The sequence below is a fragment of the Sphaeramia orbicularis genome, chromosome 14, assembly GCF_902148855.1.
Source record: "Sphaeramia orbicularis chromosome 14, fSphaOr1.1, whole genome shotgun sequence".
Lineage (NCBI taxonomy): Eukaryota > Metazoa > Chordata > Actinopteri > Kurtiformes > Apogonidae > Sphaeramia > Sphaeramia orbicularis.
In genome coordinates, this window is record NC_043970.1 from 51,982,031 (window position 1) to 51,995,282 (window position 13,252).

The following is a 13,252-nucleotide window of genomic DNA, read 5'->3' on the forward strand; positions in this document are numbered from 1 at the left end:
GAGAGCTGTTTTTACTTGACAGAAAAGATGGGGAATTGTAAATCTGAAAAAGGAAATGGAGCTGTCCAACAAATTTAGTTAAATGAAAAAGTAAATCATTTACAACAGATATGAAGTGCAGATTTTTAGTGCAAAAAATAATGATTAAACTATTTTCATTTTACACACTATCCAAAACAAAAAAGATGTGAATAACCTGAAAAAAATGAAATTTCTGAAGAAAAGTAAGTACAATTTTATCAGTATTATGCCTGAACTTATGATTTCTACATGTGCATTACAGATCATATCTACCAAGACACAAAACAGGCAGAATATTATTAAATTTACACTTATTTTTCTTTAGACATTTCAGGTTGTTCATATTTGTTCAGGTTATTGATGTTTTATTGTTAAAGGATATCAGAATTTAATGTTCTTTGCAATAAATTGGTGTTGCCATTATTTAGAGGCATAATGTCATATTATTTTTCTCACATTAAACCAAGAAGAAAATGTGGACTCATTATTTCTCAGTTATTATGCTGTTATTTTTGAGTTTGATGCCCTTGACTGTTAATATCTTCGGGGTAATTTTTGCATTTTGCACTTTGTAAATTCATCTCACGGCCCAGACTGGAACCTTTGACGGGCCGGTTTTGGACCCGGGCTGCATGTTTGACACCACTGATATAGATCACAGGTGTCAAACATGTGGCTCGGGGGCCAAATCGGGCCCGCCAAAGGGTCCAGTCTGGCCCCTGGGACGAATTTGTGAAATGCAAAAATGACACTAAGATATGAATCATTTTAGTTCAGGTTCCACATTTAATCTCAAGTGGGTCGGATCAGTAAAATACTGTCAGAATAACCTATAAATACTCACAACTCCAAATTTTTGTCTTTGTAAATGTAAAAATTTTCGTGTCATTTTAGTGTATTTACACTAAAACAAACTACCATTTCACAAAAATGCGAATCACCTGAACAAATATGAGCATTTTGAAATGTCTGAAGTGCAAGTTTTGCCATATTCTGCCTGTTATTAAATGTTTTGTGAATTTGTAGATCCACTGTGATCTGTAAGTTGTAATTTACATGTGTAAATAATAAACTGAGACATAATATCGTTAAAATTGCACTTAGTTTTCTTAAGAAATTTCAGTTTGTTCATGATATTCACATTATTTTAAAGGATAGTTGATAGATGTGAACATTATGATTGCATAATTTTACTTTTTTCACTCTAAAACATAGAGGAAAGTTTGGAGTTGACATTATTTATATATTATTATGTTATTATTTTACAGGTCCGGCCCAGTGCAGATCAAATTTGGCTTCATGTGGCCCCTGAACTAACATGAGTTTGACACCCCTGATATAGAGTATTTATTCTTCTACAGAACAATCCTCTTAAAAATGAATTCAATGTCATTTCTTTATTTGTTAACCCAATAAAAACAGCTGTAGATTTGGGTTTAACCCTCCAGTATCCAGGTGCGCCTTTTAGGCACACTTTACACTTCGTTTTAAAAAAAAGCTTCATGTTATTTTTCACAATTTAAATAAGGTTAGAATTCAAAAGTTGTTCATTTTTGCATGATCTTTAAAATTCTTATTCTATTAATAGTTTGATTTATAGGTGTGCATTTTACGCACACTTGGTGACAGATGCCCGTATTTTTGAACATTTGACCTAGTGCCAAAAATAATAATGCAAATTAACCAGTGTTGGAGTTAATCATTGACATATGCCAGGAGGAAAAAATCAAATAATATGTGATCCACTTTTTATGTATGTCATGTCGGCTCCCAGACGGTGTCTGGATTTTGTTTGTCTTGTCTGTCTTTTCTGTTTCAGCTGTCATTTCCTGTTTTATTTTGTTAAGTTTCCCTCATGTGTCGTGTCTGGTGTCTTTACTTCCCCTCCTTGATTGTTCCACCTGTTCCTGATTACCTGCCTCCGCCCTGATGTGTTCCACCCAAGGTTATTATCGTTAACGAAAACGAACGAAATGACGAAAACTAAAATTGAAAAAATATTTTCGTTAACTGAAATAAATAAAAACTCTAATTAAAAGAAAAAAACGATAACTAACTGAAACTGTATCGTGAGCTTACAAAACTAACTAAAACGTATAAAAATTATGGATACAATTCCCTTCGTTTTCGTCTTTGTCAATGTCGGATTGATATGAAATTAATTTATTTGGCTCCAGCAGGTTGAGCTGGTGACACTTCCCAGTCTGTCATGTGTGGTCACTGTGGTTTCCAGTGGTCTTCTGGTCCTAACTCTACCTGGAACATACAGACTAAAGCTGGGACACAGCAGCACAGTCCTGTCTGGGGTTTACTGGAGTGATACATGGGTCTGTTTTTTTTTTTTTTTTTTTTTTTTTTTTGGCGTACCGTGTGTGTGCGCGCGAGTGACAGAGACAGAGCAGAGCTAAAGGACAGAGTCAGTGTTGAACTAGCATCCAGGTTAAAACTGGACAGTTTATCACCATGAAGAGGCCTTCCAAGCCCTGAACTGCACAGTTTAGAAGAGGAGAAAAGAGGAGGATGAAAACTAATCCAATTACAGAGGGATGGAACCTGTTAGAATGTTCAAAAACGTTTGATGGTACTAGCTACAGCTAGCTGAACTGAACTGAAGCAAAGTTAGCTAATAATGGAACTGGAGATGATTAAGAGATGAGAGATCTGCTAAGGTGTGGTTTACTGATGAGGAACTGGGTTATATATGTTTATACGTGGTTTATATATGTTCCTATCTGCTTTAACTGCTGGTTAGCTGGTTTATATATGTTTCTGTCTGCTTTAACTGCTGGTTAGCTGGTTTATATATGTTCCTATCTGCTTTAACTGCTGGTTAGCTGGTTTATATATGTTTCTGTCTGCTTTAACTGCTGGTTAGCTGGTTTATATATGTTTCTGTCTGCTTTAACTGCTGGTTAGCTGGTTATATATGTTTCTATCTTCTTTAACTGCTGGTTAGCTGGTTTATATATGTTTCTGTCTGCTTTAACTGCTGGTTAGCTGGTTATATATGTTTCTATCTGCTTTAACTGCTGGTTAGCTGGTTTATACATGTTTCTATCAGCTTTAACTGCTGGTTAGCTGGTTTATATATGTTTCTGTCTGCTTTAACTGCTGGTTAGCTGGTTATATATGTTTCTATCTGCTTTAACTGCTGGTTAGCTGGTTTATACATGTTTCTATCTGCTTTAACTGCTGGTTAGCTGGTTTATATATGTTTCTATCTGCTTTAACTGCTGGTTAGCTGGTTTATATATGTTTCTGTCTGCTTTAACTGCTGGTTAGCTGGTTTATATATGTTTCTATCTGCTTTAACTGCTGGTTAGCTGGTTTATATATGTTTCTATCTGCTTTAACTGCTGGTTAGCTGGTTTATATATGTTCCTATCTGCTTTAACTGCTGGTTAGCTGGTTTATATATATTCCTATCTGCTTTAACTGCTGGTTAGCTGGTTTATATATGTTTCTATCTGCTTTAACTGCTGGTTAACTGGTTTATATATGTTTCTATCTTCTTTAACTGCTGGTTAGCTGGTTATATATGTTTCTATCTGCTTTAACTGCTGGTTAGCTGGTTTATACATGTTTCTATCTGGTTTAACTGCTGGTTAGCTGGTTATATATGTTTCTATCTGGTTTAACTGCTGGCTGCTTTGTGCATCTCCTCTCATGCTTTGCACATCTTCGCATTGTTTCACGTAAGTGACGTTGTGTATGGATTGCACCCCCCCTCAACCTGCTATAGGGAATTTATACATTGTACGGTACATTGTGTCTCTGCTCAGTCCATGAGCCGCCCTAACCCGACCCCCAAATAAAGTGTCCAGGGTAACCCATATCCACGCCTCACTAATTTCTTTGAATAGGATGATGAGGAAGATAAAATATATCAAATAACTAAAACTAATACTAAAACTAAACTAAAACTAAAACTAAGCATTCAGAAAAAAACGATAACTAATAAAAACGAACAAACCTGCTCTAATAACTAATTAAAACTAACTGAATAAGAGAAAAAAAAGTCAAAACTAATTAAAACTAAACTATAATTAAAAATCCAAAACTATTATAACCTTGGTTCCACCTGTGTCTAATTGTCTTCCCTCCCTCTTGTGTATTTAAACCCTGTGTCTTCCCCTGTTTCTTTCCCAGTTTGTTTGCTCCTTCATGTACTTACTCACCAGTGTTTCTTGGATCCTGTCAGTCTGTCTGCCCGTTGTGACCCGTTTTTTCTACCGACCACCGATTCTGCCTGTTCCTGTTCTGCCTGCTCGTCTGTTGTGACCTGGTTCGTGTTCCCGACTACCGTTTCTGCCTAACCCCTGTGTACCTCAGCCTCCAACGTTTACCTGTGTGTTCGACCCATCGCCTGGATTACTGACCGTGAGTTTAGCCTGTCCCTCATGTCCCGTTGCCTTCTGTATTGCCTTCCCGTGTATGACCTGGTCTGTTGTTTGACATCCCTCTGTTGTCTCCTAGTCGGGTTGCCGTTGGGATTTTTCCAGCTCGGCCACGCTGGCCGCCCGCTGACCGCGCTCACGGCCCAGACGTCTAGTTCCGAACTCAGCGTCCTCACAGATTTATTACTCATTCTGTGCAGTGCTTTAACCTTTGTAATTGTGTTCAATAAACACATTCGACTTTACATCTGTCTTCTGGTCTTGCATTTGGGTTCAGCCTTTGTACCAGACCCATTACAATGTAGTATATTGAAAAAATGTTTGTTTGTTTTTTTGTTTTTTGCATCAAAAAAAAAATGGTTTGTTTACATTACAAACACAGCATTTAAAGGGTTAAAAAATGTGATAATTATTGAGTATTTGGTATTTTTATTTACGGCTCAAGTCGATGAAATAGAAAAGTGTAAAAGAATTAAAAACAAACTGTATGAAAAATTTTTTGACATTATTCCACAAGTGTGCCAAGAAGGCACACTTGGTGCTTAGTAAGGGCCTTGCTGGACGGGATACCGGAGGATTAATTGATTAAATACAGATTAAGTTAATCTTTTTAAAATACGTAGCATTTAGCACATTTAATCTCTGAAGCAAATCAGTTCTAAAAAATTGTAGACCAGTATTATCAGTTCAGGACTTTTATTACATTATTGGCCCATTACATTTTAAAAATGGCAAATTTATTACGTTATGGGTCGTTATTACGTTATTGGCTTCTACAGGGTCCAATCCGACCTGTTCGATGAATCTGTGAACTGGAAAAATTACACAGAAGATATTAACAAGGAAGGATGTCAAAATCATTTTAGTTCAGGTCAAATACAGAACAGTTCGATCTTTTTAAGTGGATTTTGTTTTATTGTAAGAAAGTAGAATGACTAGGGCTGTGTACTGGCAAAAATCTGGCGATACGATATGAATCACAATACTAGGATCACCATACATATATATCATGATACTGTTAAAAGGGCAATTTTTTTGTTTCTTTTTTTTTTTAAATGATTATTTCCCTGAAGAATTGAATTACAATAGAAATCTGCACAAATACTAGACATTTTTATTTGATCCCAACAGGATCTAATGTTCTATCACAAAATGTTCCTGTGTTCAAACTCAAATTATATTTTACAGACATTACAGTTTCAGATCCTGTTCAAATGTTCAGATTCTATTAGTTCAGAACTAACATCAGAACAGTATTTTTGTGCGATCCCAGCAAAGGAACTAATACTATTTAATAAAAGACTGTTGAATAATAATAAATAAAATATAAACAAAAAAGAAAAACAAAAAAACATAAATTAACCTCCACAATATCTACATTTGAATAAATACCTTAAAATATATATACAGTAGTTTTTAATATCGATACAGTATTGTGAAATGCAATATCGCAATATATTGCAGACCCAATATTTTCTTACACCCCTAAAAATGACATGAAAGTGTTTATGTTTACAAACCAGTCTTGCACAAAAAACATGAATAACCTGAACAAATATGAAGAGCACAAAATGTCTTAAGAGAAGTACGTGGAATTTTAACAATATTCTGTCTTTTATTACATGTTTTTGTAAGTTGTATTATGTGCAAATTATAAAAGGAGGCAAAATATTATTAAAACTGCACTTATTTTTCAGGTTGTCTGTGTTATGTTCAAGTACAGTTTATAGATGTAAACATTTTCATAATGTAATTTTACTTTTTTCACTCTAACACAGGGGTCGGCAACCCGCGGCTCCGGAGCCGCATGCGGCTCTTTCATCCTTATGTTGCGGCTCTGCGTGGCTTGGGAAAATAAATTATAAGTGTCCGATTGAAGTGTATGTTATTTGTCTCAAAAACGTGTATCATGTCTTCTTATTAAGTCAAAGTTTTTAACTTTTCTTCAGACCTTGTGCAATTTCGGTGATAAGCATTCACCTTCTTCAGAGATGTTTGACAGCACTTGACGTGTCAGCCGGCAGCCGGCATGTGCGGAATGCCCTGCGACACCAAAACTGCACAATATCTGAACAAAGTATTTTATCTGTGTTTGTTCGTTTGTTTAATTGTAGTTGTAAATTGTAAGATTATTGTGATCTCGAAATATTAAAATTATATATATATATTAAAAAAAATATATATATATATATATATAAATATATGTGTGTGTATATATATATATATATATATATATATATGTATATATAGTATTTTTCGTCGCTCAAAATATGCGTCACACTCACCGACAGCCCGCCAAAACGCCGTACATTTATCGAGACTTTCAAACCCCAGGTAGGCAAAGTATGGAGAAATCTAAGAAAAGAAAAATATCTGAAGAAAATAGAACATTTAATGACGCCAGGTGCCATTGCACCTCGGGGCCAACGCTAGGTGCCGTGGCACTGCAGTACTACGGCTCAGTGCCAGGTGCCGTGGCACCGCGGTACCAGGTCTCGGTGCCGGGTGCCGTTGCACCGCAGTGCCACTGCTCGGTGTCAGGTGCCATGGCACCGCGGTGCCACAACTGGGTGCCACCGGTGCCGCGGCACCACCGGCACCTCGAGCCGAGGCACCGCACCTGGTACCGAGCCATGGTACGGCGGTGCAACGGCACCTAGCGTTGGCACCACCGAGGTGCGCCGCAGCACCAAGCCATGGTACCGGTAAAATCGTTGTATAAGCCGCGTTGGAGTATAAGCCGCAGTGTTTAAAGTGTGGGAAAAAAGTAGCGGCTTATAGTCCGGAATTTATGGTATATATAGGCTAACATCTTCATTTCAGATGGCAAAAAGTGTTTGCGGCTCCCAGTGTTGTCTTTTCCGTGGAAACCGGGTCGAAATGGCTCTTTGAGTGTTAAAGGTTGCCGACCCCTGCTCTAACACATAGAGAAAACTTTGGAGTTGACATTATTTACAGGTTCTTCTCTTATTATTTTACTGGTCTGGTCCACTTTAGATCATATTAGTCTGTATGTGGCACCTGAACTGACATGAGTTTGACATCCATGGTCTACAAGAACTAATTTTATTTTGGTGATTTCTGTTGGGGAAATAACTGCACAGTTGAAATGGGCAGATGTAATACGTAACATTATAGAAGTAAAACAGATTAAACAAAAGAATCCTGTGTTAAAACAGTAACTATTTAATACTAAAACCATTCATCCTAAAACTTCAATATCTAAATTAAAAATATATTTCAAGATAAAAAAAGAAGAAACTCCAGACAAATCTGTTTACAGTTTGATATATTTATTGAAGTTTGACATTTCAGAGACAAAGAGGAAATAATGTGAATATTTTCATCTATTTCTTCATCGTTTCCATGTAAATCCATAGTTCAGATATTTGAGCAGAATCATCCAAATAAGTCAAAGGTTTGTGATTTATCAAATTGGATTGATTGAATTTCAACCTCAGTCAATTTAATCAGAAAATATTTGAAGAACTGATGAATCATTTCAATATCTTAAATATTACCGTATAACCTCCGTCTGAACTGATGTGAAAATAATTACAGTGTTTACAATAATTACATGTGTTTGTCTGTGAACAAATAGAAAACAACTCAGCAAACATTTAATATTTAATGGTTTTTCTGATTTCAAATGAAGACAGTATATGAGTGTATTTATTACAGCTGATGAACAGAATCTTTACTGTTATTATTGAATAGTGAATTCTCCTGAACACTTCTATCATTTAAATGTTTAAAATCAATCCCATCATGGAAACACGTTCCCAATCCCAACACTTGAATTCCAGTTCACATTCAAACACCATCATTATCATTGGATTAAATCACAGGCATCAGAATGAGTCAAACCAGGATTCTTCTCAGCACTAATGTTCATATTTCAGTTCATTTGGATCCAGATTCATACACGTTCAGACAGTTTACATCATCACTAAGTTTGGTGACTCCAGTAAATCAGAGAAAATCTGTACATCTGATGAGTTTCTTACTCAGTGTGGACAGGAGTGATGATCAGAGGAGCAGAGTTTGGACCTCCAGCATTCAGACCTGGACTGAACAATGGGAGGAGTTGATGATTGAAGCAGCAGCCAATGAAGGAGTAGATGAGAACTGAAGAACCAGCGTCATAAAAGGAGACCAGACCCTCCTCATAATCCACAAACACCCCCACCTTCTGAAGACCAGACTGCACAGACAGACGGACAGAAGGACCAGCACAAGCTTTGTACTCATTTCCATTTCTCAAACCAATGGTCCAGTATCCGTTCTGAGGACTCACTGTGATCCCTCCTTTCCTGTTGCTGGACTCTCTGACCACTCCTAAATCCCAGCCAGTCTTCCCTTTAACCTGAACCTCAAAGTAAAACCTGCCTGAAGAGAAACTCTGCTTCGCTAAGATGCAAACACCTTCAGAAAACCTCTGTGGTTTGTCTGGAAGGTTCTTCCATTTATCACCAGTATGAACCTGTTTTCCATCATCAGACAGGATGAGTCTAGGATGTGCAGTATCTGGATCCAGAGTCAGATCCACCTCATACTGTTGGACTCTCTTCAGCTCAGCTTTAACCACCTTCTTCATGTCTTCTGTGAGTTTGTCCTTCAGCTCAGACACAGCTCTCACCACAGTCCCCTCATATGATGGTGGACGGACACTGACCTTGGTCCAGGTCTTCATGGGTGGAGCAGCTTTGACACATGTGAACCTCTGGACAAAGTGGAGGTGGTCTTCAGAGCCTGAGAGCTGCTCCACCTCAGTGCTTCTCTTCTCCAGCTCACAGATTTCCTGTTCCAGCTCTTTGATGAAGTCTTCAGCCTGTTTCTCGGTGCTCCTCTGCTTTTCTTGGATCTTCTCTAAGAACTGGTCCAGACTTCTCTGAACAGACTCCATCAGAGCAGTGTAGACCTCCACACCTTCTGCTGTCTCTGTGTCTGCAGCGTTCTTACTGAGCTCCACTGACCGTTGGATCTCCTGGATCTTCAGTCGTCTCTCCTGGATCATCTGTTTAATTTCAGCCGCTGTCTTCTTCAGCTCTGGCTTCTGTTCTTCATGTTCTTCTTTCAGAGCAGCAACATCATGACTTCTGTGGTCTGAGTAGGTGCAGTGGTGACAGATACATGTGTGGTCAGTTTTACAGAACAGCTCCAGAGGTTTGTCATGTTTCCTACACATCCTGCCTTCCAGGTTCTCCACAGGGTGGATCAGCTGATGTCTTTTCAGTCCTGAAAGTGTCAGATGAGGTTCCAGATGAGTCTGACAGTAGGAGGTCAGACACACCAGGCAGGACTTCAGGGCCTTCAGTTTGGTTCCAGTGCAGACGTCACAGGGAACTTCTCCTGGTTTGGCAGCTTGTTGGTCTGAGCTGGAGATGTTTGGTTTGTGTTGAACTTTAAGTCTGAACTGAGCCACCATCTGTGAGATGAACGTGTTGACGTACAACTCAGGTCGTGGGTCAAAAGCTTTTTGACACATGGGACACTGGTAGATTTCATTTTTATCCCAGTGTTCAAAGATGCAGGATCTGCAGAAGTTGTGTCCACATGGTGTGCTGACTGGATCAGTGAAGACCTCCAGACAGATGGAACACAGGAACTGGTCTTCAGATTGGACCCGACCGGCAGCAGCCATATCTGTGGACCAACAGAACACACATCAGTGAAATCAGCTGCAGGTTTGGGCTCTGACAGTCAAATCCAAAACTCACATTCATAACCTGGTGAAGATGGAAAGGAAGACCATGGGGACCTCTGGTCCACTCATGACGCAAGGCTTAAATACAGACCACCATCACATGTCCTGTTTCCAGAGTGTGTTCTGTTGACTTCAGACAGAAGGTACAGAGTCCTGCTGTGCAGGTTCAACCGGTTTAAACATTCTTTTATCCTCCTTTCAATCAAGGTTATTAATAGAAGAGTCTTTATTGTCATTGTAACATGAAACGTACAACGAAATTAAAAAGTGTCAACCAGTCAGTGCAAAATAAAAACAACAGACACAAACCTCACAATAGTAAATAAATAATTATAAAAATCAAACACACACAGCCATTCATTCTATCACTGCATGATCTCCATTACTGTATATATGTGTTGTGCTGAACTGTGCTTTTTATGGCATTGAGGGTGGTTATTGTTGTTGGATAACATCTGTTTTTGAGTCTGTTTGTTTGGATGGGTCCAGTTTCAGCTAAAGCCACTGCTGAGGCTTCAGAATCAGAAAAAGAGGCTTTCCTGGGCCATGAACCAGCACCAGTGGAACTACTGAAGACTGGAAGAAGGGGTTCTGGACTGGTCACACCTGCACCAGTTCAGTCCAGTGTTCCCAGTGGAAACTCTTCCTCTCTTCCTCCTCCTCTCTCTTCTCTCTTCTTTCAGCTGTTTTCTGTCCTAAACTCTTCTTCTGCTTCTGTTGTGTCTTTGCTTCTTCCAGACCTCTTCTGTCTGCATTTCCAGTCCAGTTTCAGTGCCTTTGGATGCTGAAGAAAACTGGACGTTCTTGGACATTTCTCTGGAGGACACACCTACAGTTTTCACTCTTCTGATGCTCTGTCTCTCTTCTCTGGTTCATTCCTTTTCCTCTTTTCCATTTTTATAGTAACACACTCCTTTCTTCAGTCCAGTCCTGTTCCAATAATGCTCCATGGGTATGGTACCACAGTGTGTTCCACACTCCTGTTCTGCAGACACAGGGGGCTGAAGAAATTCACAAACGTTGGGACACCTGGAGGAATTGAACCACCAACTTTCCAGACTCGATCAACCTCCATTGCTGCAGAACTGCTTTCAGTTGTTAAAACATTTCTTGTTCGCCTTTTTGTATAATTCTGAAATGTACATTATATTTCAGTTTGGTTTAACCTTACCTTTTTTTTTTTTTTTTTTTACCCCTGGCAGTTCAGTCTTACCTTTGGACCATTTACAGCTGTTCACTGGACTGGAACTGATGGAATTTACAGACAAAACTGGAAACATTGGGGTGTTCTAAAACTTTTGACCAGTAGTGTATGCATGTATGTATGTACATACGTATGTATGTATGTATGTATGTATGTATGTATGTATGTATGTATGTATGTATGTATGTATGTGTGTATTTTAGGTTTTTTTCTTTATAATATTCTAACTTGTTTATGTGTTATGTGTTTTTTGCAGCATGTGTTCTGTTTTATGTAGCAGTGCCGCTGCTTTTTGTCTTTGTTTCAGCCAAATTTCTCCCATGGGAGAAAATAAAGTGAACCTTGAACTTTGAACTTTAAAATATTTTTAATTCTATTATCAGTGTTTATCATAATGTGATCATTTACAATAAGGTCATAAAAGTCGTTTAGGTCTTCATATAAGTGTGACTGGTCAGTCACATGACTCTACAGCAATGTTTCAAATCCATGACGTCAGTCCAATCCTTTGGGTCTGATTTCCTAAAGGTTTGTGCGATCTTAGTAAATCAGACCCTTTGACTTTGAAATGTTCAGGAAGTTCATTGAAGTGTAACTGTAGAAAATGTTAGTGGTGACAAAACCAGGAAGAGACCAACAGTCCAAGTCCAGACCATCTAAAGGACATGGGCTGGAATCATCTAGAATCCATGTAAATCCTGTTGGTTTCTCCATGTGGTTCAGTGAGAGGAACCATTTCAGGAGAGTTGGTGTGAAATGAACAGAAGAACTAGTGTTTGTGTGTTTGCAGTTGCAGTGTGCTGTTAAAGCTGTAGATCAGTTGGACTCACCACTGTCTGTAGAGACTCTGCTGAGACTGGAAACAGATCTGATGAAGTGGGTTTAAGGTTTGTTTGACGGTTCCACAGACACGTCTGCAGCTCTGCTCACACTGGGAACTACTGTCACATTCATTTCTGGGAAATGATCTTTGTTGTTGGAATGTGGTTCCACCTCTGATCTATTTCCTGATTGATGTGATGGTGAAATCCAAGTGTGTGTTGTTTTATCACAGAGCACAGACGACATGTAGAAGGGTTCTGGTTCTGTAAATACATGTGTGGAAGTGTGGATGTTTAGAAAAAGCAGGAAGAGCATGATCTGCCCAGTCAGCTGTTGAACCTGCAGGTTAGGGTCTGAAATATTCACAGGATCCATTTATTTGTGGGCGGGTCACATGAATGAACACGTCTGGTACTGAACTGGTTTTCCATGACTGTCTGTCATCATTAGTGTGGAGTCACATGACTTGGCTCTGTGTGACTCTCATGGACTTCAGGTCTGTTGTTCCTTTGGGTTGTGGTCTATCTCAGGGGTTCCCAAAGTGGGGGTCGGGACCCCCCAGGGGGTCATGAGATGCCAACAGGGGTCGCAAAATGATTTTGTGTGTTCGTGTGTGTGCTTGGTAATTAGGATGTGAAGGATGTCAAAGAAAAGAAAACTGTAAGTAAGTAAGTAAAGCTTTATTTATACAGCACTTTTGAACCCTTTCATGTATACTGGTCACTACAGTGGACACTTATCCTACAGCTGTTCTCTTGTATATTCATGGATTTTCTTGTTTTGTTTTTTTTTACACATATCTTTATTAAAGTTTTAAGACATTACATATTGTTTCTGACATGAATTGGTAACATTGTGTAGATCTCCCCTGAGTGTAAAACTTATAGTTTTCACACAATTATCAGTAAATGCATGTTTCTTCGCTTCAAAAATTAAATGCATGGTGTCCAGCTGAGTGGACATTTTTGCAACTTTTTTTTTTATTAGTGATTGTTAACAAGACAATGTGGACAGAAAAACAACAACAACACATAAACAAAGGGAAACTCAAACAAATAAACAAACAAACCAAAAACAACAATAATGACAGAGTATTGACAA

The 13,252-nt window shown here is 38.5% G+C and overlaps 1 protein-coding gene across 1 annotated transcript; it reads right to left on the reverse strand.

Moving 5' to 3' along the window:
* Positions 1-7,701: 7,701 nt before the first annotated feature.
* On the reverse strand, positions 7,702-12,278 carry LOC115432516 (E3 ubiquitin-protein ligase TRIM39-like). Its single transcript, XM_030153385.1, has 2 exons — positions 12,160-12,278; positions 7,702-10,064 (listed from the first exon to the last, which is right to left on the reverse strand). The coding sequence occupies exon 2, from the start codon at positions 10,060-10,062 to the stop codon at positions 8,422-8,424; it is 1,641 nt and encodes a 546-aa protein (XP_030009245.1). The 5' UTR covers positions 10,063-10,064; positions 12,160-12,278; the 3' UTR covers positions 7,702-8,421.
* Positions 12,279-13,252: the final 974 nt, after the last annotated feature.